The sequence below is a fragment of the Lynx canadensis genome, chromosome B1 (genome assembly GCF_007474595.2).
Source record: "Lynx canadensis isolate LIC74 chromosome B1, mLynCan4.pri.v2, whole genome shotgun sequence".
In the NCBI taxonomy this organism is placed as follows: domain Eukaryota; kingdom Metazoa; phylum Chordata; class Mammalia; order Carnivora; family Felidae; genus Lynx; species Lynx canadensis.
The window spans coordinates 173,155,799-173,164,323 of NC_044306.2; the positions used below are offsets into that span (position 1 = coordinate 173,155,799).

At 40.1% G+C, this 8,525-nt stretch overlaps 1 protein-coding gene across 2 annotated transcripts in view; it reads left to right on the forward strand.

Annotated features, from left to right (window-relative positions):
• The window catches only part of UGDH (UDP-glucose 6-dehydrogenase), a 31,979-nt gene extending 29,924 nt beyond the window's left edge, over positions 1 to 2,055 (forward strand). For both annotated transcript variants that reach the window (XM_030314014.1, XM_030314015.1), the window contains one exon: positions 587 to 2,055. In XM_030314014.1, coding sequence (XP_030169874.1) covers positions 587 to 697 — 111 coding nt within the window. In that variant the 3' untranslated portion in view covers positions 698 to 2,055. The remainder of the gene's footprint in view (positions 1 to 586) is intronic.
• Positions 2,056 to 8,525: the final 6,470 nt, after the last annotated feature.

The window sequence follows — 8,525 nt, forward strand, 5'->3', positions numbered from 1 at the left end:
TGACACAACAATTAGCAATCAGGAATCCAGCTGGGGCCTGAACTCCTGAAATCTATGCTATTACAGCTGATGTAAATTTAAAAAAAAAAAAATTCTTTTTTAATGTTTATTTAGTTTTGAGAGACAGAGAGAGACCGGGCACGAACAGGGCCCAATGCGGGGCCCAAACTCACAAACCGTGAGATCATGACCTGAGCCAAAGTCAGCTGCTCAACTGACTGAACCACCCAGGTCCCTCAAGCTGATGTAAATTTTTTAGAATAAGGGAAGAGATGTGAGAATAGAGTTTGAGAGAGAATTTGATTGCACTGGAATCTTGTCTGTTAGTTGCTTTCATCCATGTTGCTGACACAGTGGTGGCATGTGATTCTGTCCTCAGTCTGAGGGGGTCTGGTGTTGGGAATGGCAAGAGTAAGAGTGTCTAGCTGTAAATTTGGAGAGTGGAGTGTTAGATTGACTCTAGAAACATGAAAAATACAGAAGGAACCAAAAATCTTTCATAGCAACCCAGAAAACTTGAGACCCTCTTTTGATTTTAAAAGGAAAAAATAGGTTTTCTTTCTAAAATCTTTCTTTTCCTCCCTAGATTGAAACAATTGGAAAAAAGGTGTCTTCAAAGAGAATTCCATATGCGCCTTCGGGGGAAATTCCAAAGTTTAGCCTTCAGGATCCACCGAACAAGAAACCCAGAGTATAGTCATTGCCATTTTTATTTGTAAATTTTTTGGTACTTTAGGATAGCAGATATCTATCTGATATTAAATGGTAAATGAACCAAGTGTTTTTAAGGAAACAAAACTATTTTTTTAATCAAATTTATACTAGCTATATGGGAATTAGCATATCTGGTATTATGAATCTAGAATATTTTTTACATATTTTTGTAATTTTGTTACCTCAGTGATTGGAAGAGTGGTAAATAATCATGTTGGTTTTAATGGTGTCGATCTTTGTAAAATACAGATTAAACCTAAAACACTTTTTACTTTATAAAATGTCCATAGGCAGCACTTTAATATCACATGTACACTCTTCAGTTTTTCTGATCATTGGTTTATTTACTTGTTATTAAGTGTATATATTTTAAACCGTGAAATTGCTGTCCTAAACACTGGGCTAAACCTGTTAACCTTTCAGAAAGTGTCCTGGAGACTTAGAGGTTTCTGGCTTAATTGGGTAAGGTGTTTCCCAAGCCATTTCTTGTCTCTCTGAACAGACAGGGAAAATTCAGTGGATAGAATGGGGCCTTGTGCTTTTTTCTTTTCTTATCTTCCTTCCTTTCTTCCTTTCTCCTCTCCTCTCCTTTTTCTTTCTTTCTTTCTTTCTTTCTTTCTTTCTTTCTTTCTTTCTTTCTTCCCTTTTCTTTCTTTTTTGGATGTGCTTAGAACATTTTTCCTATGCTTCCATGTTACAAGTGACCCTATAAGTTTGGTTTGGGTAATGTTCCTTTGCTCCTTTTGTTTGAACGAGCTGCGTTGTTGGTTTTTTAGCCCAAGAATGTCATCACTGCTCATTTCCAATTGATCCAAATAAGACTAAAAGGCAATTTTTTTTTTTAACATGAAGAAAATATCAGTATTGGTCTAGTTTATTCTTCTTCATGTCTCGTTTTTTCTCACTGATCATTATTTTTTTAGTTCAAGAGCCAAAAATATTTGTTACCTTCATTTTGCACTTTTAGTTCTATAACTCATTGAAGTTCCCCTTTTTCTTTAAATAAGAAAATCAATATAATCTCATGTATGAACTTAAAAAAGTAGATTTTACAAATTACGTATAGCATTATTCTAAAGTAAGAATTTTTGTATGTTTCCATGTGCTTTTTTATTACGTGTCTTATTGACTTTGATTTTGTCTTATGCTTTATCATTATTGAAATATGCCAGATGTCCATCTGATGCTATGCTCTGCTGAGAGTATACAAATCAAGTTAAACAGATACAAACCTCATCCTTTAGGAATTTTGAGGTTCAGTTAGAATACAGAAACAAATACAAAGATGAGAGACATCTGTACAGATAGCAAACACATAAATAAAATATTCTGTATCAACAATTGCGTGAGTGTATTTTCTGTCATAGTACGAGTAACAAATGAGTCATGACAGTCTGACATTAGAAAAATATTACTCCTGGGGCCCCTGGGTGGCTCAGTCAGTTAGTTGGCTGTCTGACTTCCGCTCAGGTTATGATCTCGTGGTTCGTGAGTTTGAGCCCCACGTCAGGCTCTGTGCTGACAGCTTGGAGCCTGGAGCCTGTTTCGGATTCTGTGTCTCTCTCTCTGACCCTCCCCTGCTCATCTCTGTCTCTGTCTCTCTCTCTCCAAAATAAATAAATATTTAAAAAGTTAAAAAAAAAAAAAGAAAAATATTGCTCCTTACTTTTTTGAGAAAAGGACCTTACATCATTCTTTCAAATGATGTAAGAACAGAAGGGAATTTAGCAAATAGATCTGGTGCCTGCAAATCAAAGCTCATGGGCCAAATCTGGCCAGCCACCTATAAATAAGCTAAGAATGGTTTTTATAATTTTATATGATTATATATATTTTTTTTATTTAAGATTTTATTTTTAAGTAATCTCTACACCTAATGCGGGGCCAAACTCACAACCCTGAGCTCAAGACTTGCTTGCTCTTCTGACTGAGCCAGCGAGGTGCCCCTCCATGATTATATTTAAAAAGATTTTTTTAATGTTTACTTTTGAGAGAGAGAACACAAGCAGGGAAGGGGCAGAAAGAGAGAGAGGCAGAAGATCTGAAGTGGGGTCCGTGCTGACAGCAGACAGCCTGATGTGAGGCTCAAACTCACAAACTAAGAGATCGTGACCTGAGCCAAAGTCAGACACTTAACCAACTGAATCACCCGGGCGCCCCAATATGATTATATTTGAAATGGTTATGTAAGTCCCCAATTTTGCCCCTTGGCCTGAATAGCCTAAAATATTTGCTATCCAGCTCTTTAAGAAAATGTTTGCAGATAAGAGTGAAAAAAACAAAACTCCAGAAAGAGACAAACACCAGAGTGATTGAACATAAAATGATTCCTTACTCTTAAGATCCTGAAGTGAAAATGAGCTTATTCATCAGACTTCAGCTCAGGTTATGATCCCACAGTTGATGGGTTTGAGCCCCACGTTGGGCTCTGTGCTGACAGCTCAGAACCTGGAGCCTACTTCAGAATCTGTGTCTCCCTCTGTCTCTGCCCTGCCCCCGCTCGCACTCTCTCTCTTAAAAAGAAATAACACTTAAAAAAAAGAGTCTGTCTCTTAACCAACTGAGCCACCCAGGCACCCCACATTTGTCTTTTTATGACTGGACTATTTCACTTAGGATAATATCCTCGGATGTTTAACCGACTAAGCCACCCAGGTGCCCCTACAAAACCATTATTAAAAAGACAAAAAGCAGAGCTCTCCGTCAGCATGGTACACTGAGCACACACATCCTCTCCCTTCTTAGGACCCTATTATAGCAAGAGGGGGAAAAGGCATAATCCAATACAATAAAGGGAATAGGAAGGGGCCATCCGTGGTCAAGAGATTTAAAGAAATTTCTGGAAAGCACTGAGTAGATGGATGTGTACTGACAGAGAAGGGCTGCTTCCTGGAGTACTGGCAGAGGAGTGGGTCTATGCAGCAGAACAGCAGAAGCTCTGCCCAAAAGGATACGGGAAAAAGAGGAACACACACCTGGGGCTTAACTGAAGGTCTTTAACTTCAACAGTCAACCTTCTCATCCAGTCTTCCCTCTATAAGCAGAATGACAGGCAGCCTGGCATTTACCCCCATGTGACAACATCTCTCAGTCCCAGGGTCAAAAACAAGCCCCCTAAAACAACCAGGAGGGGTTAGGGACAGGGTTCTTCTGTAAAGAAAATGATTAAAGTGTTGGGGAGAACTAGAGCAATGAGTATCGTCCTGCACCAGAACTAAGCCTTCCTTCTATGTTTTAAGTCCAACACCACCTTTGCCGTAAGGTAAAGCCATCAAGTCAAAAGACTATCTCAGGGCATCTGGGTGGCTCAGTTGTTAAGCATCTGACTTCGGCCCAGGTTTGTGAGCTCCAGCCCTGCTTCGAGCTCCGTGGGATTTTCTTTCTCTCTCTTTCTCCCTCTCTCTCTCTCTGCCCCTTGTGGGATTCTCTCTCTCTGCCTCTTGCTGACTTGCACCCTCTCTCAAAAAATAAAATAATAAAATAAAATAAGCCTAAAAAAAAAAAAGACTGGACTTCCAGGTACCTGGGTTGAATTAAACATATGTACTATTTTCATTCTCTCCTGAAATGAGAGAATGAGCCCTTACTTGAGCTTACTTACTAAAATGGCAGTAAAGGAATGAGAAAGATATAGACAAAGACAAAGAGAGTGGGAAAGGAGGCATGGATGGATGAGACGTGAACCAACTCTTAGAAGGTAGAAAGCAAGGGGACGCTAAGTAACTTAAAAAGAGCAAGCAGAAACTTCAATGCCCATACAAAAGACTTTCTTGGTGTAATTGTCTCCTTAGATCTCAAGAATTGGAAGCACCGGATATCACAAAAATTGGGGTTGCAGTGTGGGGCTGAAAACAGAGGACTTCTATGGAAGATGGTACATATAAGGAAGTTAGGTGCACCCAGTCTCTGTCTTACCTCGTGAGAAGAAACTACCTTCCCCACCCCTCACTCTCAGGATAGTAGAGGTTTATTTTTAGGAAGAATAGAATCAGAAAATTTCAGACTTAGGGAGGGTGTCAGTGAGATGCCAGACTGGAAACAAGGGAACTAAATAAAAACCTGCACTCCCCTGTCCTGCTTGCTTTTTCTCACCTGGTTCTGAGAAGGTCAGCAGTCAGGTTTATAACCCTCAAGGAGGAGACTTGAGGATTATTACTATCTTTTTAAAGCTTAGATGGCTTTAGAGAAATAATCCTAACATTTGGGAGTCTGTCACTAAGAAATCCAGCTCACCCCCCAAACACTACAGTGAAGCTCCATCAGTTAGATGACTCCCCCCACTCCTGCTTCCCATCAGCTTTACTTTTTTTTTAAGTTTATTTATTTTGAGAGAGAGCGAGAGAGAGAGTGAAGGAGGGGCAGAGAGTGAATCCCAAGCAGGCCCCACACCATCAGTGCAGATCTTGATGTGGGTCTCGAACTCAGGAACCATGAGATCATGACCTGAGCCAAGACCAGGAGTCTGGGCACTTAACCGACTGAACCACCCAGGTGGCCCCACCATCAGCTTTAGACTGGCTTACCACTCAGTATGCATGTACAGCCAACGATCAGCAGACATTTGAGGACAGCCTTCAAGACAAAGGGCAAAGGAATGCCTGGGTGGCTCAGTCGGTTAAGCATCCAGCTCTTGATTTCGGCTCAGGTCATGATCTCATGGTTCATGGATTTGAGCCTTACTTTGGGCTCTGTGCTGACAGTGTGGAGGCTGCTTGGGATTCTCTTTCCTCTCTCTCTCTGCCCCTCCCTCTCTCTTTCTCTCATAAATAATAAACATTAAAAAAAAAAAAAGTAGAGACTAAAACAAAGGAAATAGAGACAGTGCTCAATGTGGTGAACCACAATGTCAAAAGACTATCCACAGAGAGGAAAATAGAAGAAATCGCAGCTAGGAAACAAGAACAGGATGCTATTTTGAAAAAGGAAAAAGATGGGGCGCCTGGGTGGCGCAGTCGGTTAAGCGTCCGACTTCAGCCAGGTCACGATCTCGCGGTCCGTGAGTTCGAGCCCCGTGTCGGGCTCTGGGCTGATGGCTCAGAGCCTGGAGCCTGTTTCCGATTCTGTGTCTCCCTCTCTCTCTGCCCCTCGCCCGTTCATGCTCTGTCTCTCTCTGTCCCAAAAATAAATAAACGTTGAAAAAAAAAAATTAAAAAAAAAAAAAAAAAAAGAAAAAGGAAAAAGAAAGGAATCATCAGAGAACTCTTGGAAGTTACAATGCAGTGGCCAAAATCTTAGCAAGGGAATCATTGTCAAAGGAAATTTTCATGGAAGCCCAATGTAAAATAGATTAAAATGGTATTTTTATTAACACAAATGTATGTTAAAGTGTGTGTGGCTGGATCCTCAGGGACATGAAGGGCATGTGCTCACACCGCTCTCCGGCTGCTCCTGCTATTTTGCTCAACTTATATTCTGAACCCTTCTTTGTGATGTTATTCCCATTTTTCTGGGAGGCCAGTGGTGCTCACGTTTCTGAATGTAATAATATTGATAAAACCTCTGAGGTTAGGGGCGCCTGGGTGGCGCAGTCGGTTAAGCGTCCGACTTCAGCCAGGTCACGATCTCGCGGTCTGAGTTCGAGCCCCGCGTCGGGCTCTGGGCTGATGGCTCGGAGCCTGGAGCCTGTTTCCGATTCTGTGTCTCCCTCTCTCCCTGCCCCTCCCCCGTTCATGCTCTGTCTCTCTCTGTCCCAAAAATAAATAAAAACGTTGAAAAAAAAAATTAAAAAAAAAAAAAAAAAAAAAACCTCTGAGGTTAGATGCTTTCAAGTAAGAGAAACTCCTATTCAAACTGGTTTAATGCATTTATTACCTCACCAAACAGGAAGTGGGTTTGGGGGTTGGCTGATTCAGTGGCTGGAAAGGGGCTAGGACACTTGTACTAGTTGGTATTTTAAAAACCATGCGCATTTATCACTTTCATTTTCTGAAAAATGCCATTTGTGCTACACAAAGAAAAAGATCAGATATGCTGAAATGGGCATGTACTAAATTTTAACATTTGGAGACCACTGATGCATTTTGTGCTGCTCAATCTAAAATTTTTATACAGACCTTCTGTCATGTCTGTGCATATAAATGCGCTTATTAATGCATCATTGTTTAGGAAGGTCAAAGCTCTGCCCTGGCCTTTTAAGATTCAAGCCTGTCCATTCTTGTGCAGTTGTGCAAGGCAGTATATCTCTACACACGTTAACCACACTCAAATGTCCAGCAAGATCCAGGTATTAGGTCACATGTTCTAGTCATGGTAGAATGGTCGGTTATGCAATAAGGAGTGAAGAAACAACAACCCCAGAAGCTACTATTTGTGATTCCACTTTGAAACAAACATTTCCTGCTACTCTTTCAAGTTTTCGGTTTAAGTTTAACTGGAGAGTATCCTGAGATTGCCAAGGGTAGGTGTTTTAACTTAAAAAAAATTTTTTTTCTTTTTTATTCTGAGAGAGAGAGAGAGAGAATGAGAACAAGAGCAGAGAAAGGGGAGTGAGGGAGAGAGACAGAATTCCAAGCAGGCTCCACACTGTCAGTGCAGAGCTCAATGTGGGACTCAAACCCATGAACCTTGAGATCATGATCTGAGCTGAAACCAAGAGTTGGATGCTTAACTGACTGAACCACCCAGGTGCCCCTTACAATTTTTTATAATTCACTATTTTGCTGTTTGTCGGGTTTTTGACTACTGTGCTGCTGAGGCTGCCAAAAACCTGCAAATGTCATCCATAAGCCCCAATCCCACATTTGTATCAAAATAGCTTCATTATATCATTTGCTGTTTTTATACATAGTTCCAAATCTGGAACTGTAACATACATATGTACTAATAAAATACTATTTTACTTATTTTATATTGAATCCTATGATAATTTCATTTGACAAAATTATTCTTCTGCTAGAATGTTTTACTATCATTCACCTATATTGTGCAAAATTAGGAAACATCTGGATTACATCATAGAATCAGGGTCTTAAAAGTAATCCAGGTTTCCTGTGAAATAACAGATTTTAAGGATGCTGGTTGCCTGAGATGCTTAAAGTTGGGATAATTTTACACAGCAAAATTTATTAGGATCTATAAAGAAACTAAGCCAAAGTATATATGGCTTCCATGAGTTAAATTAAAATGTAACTAATTTTCAAAGTTATGCATTCCTTTTATAAACAATTCACCTATTTAAAAACTCAGAATTAGTCTTCTACATTACATATTTCACAATATAGCCATCTAAGAACTCCTTTGCAAGAATGTAGTAGGGGCACCTGGTTGGCTCAGTCAGTTAAGCATCTGACCTCAGCTCAGGTCATGATCTCACCATTTGTGAGTTCGAGCCCTGCATCAGGCTCTGTGCTGACAGCTCAGAGCCTGGAGACTGCTTGGGATTCTGTGTCTCCCTCTCTCTCTCTGCCCCTCCCCTGCTTGTTCTTTCTCTCTCTCGAAAATAAATAAATAAATAAATAAATAAATGGATAAATAAATACTTAAAAAAAAAAGAATGTAGTAGAAAAACAAGATTTAAGGTCAAAAGATGAAGTTGAGGGTGCCTGGCTGGCTCAGTCAGTGGAGCATGTGACTCTTGATCTCTGGGTCATGAATTCGAGCCCCACATTGGGTGTAGAGATTAAATAAATAAACTTTAAAAACAAAAAAAGAGGTTGAGTTTTGGTACCCAGGAAAGAAAATCCTTCATGTCATTACCGTCATATACAACCAGAGTGGTGTGAAAAATAAAAGGAACAAATGGGATAGTGCATGTAGATGTAGCAAACTACTGCAAAATGAGGGTTAATATTCTTTTTCTTAGGTTCTATTTC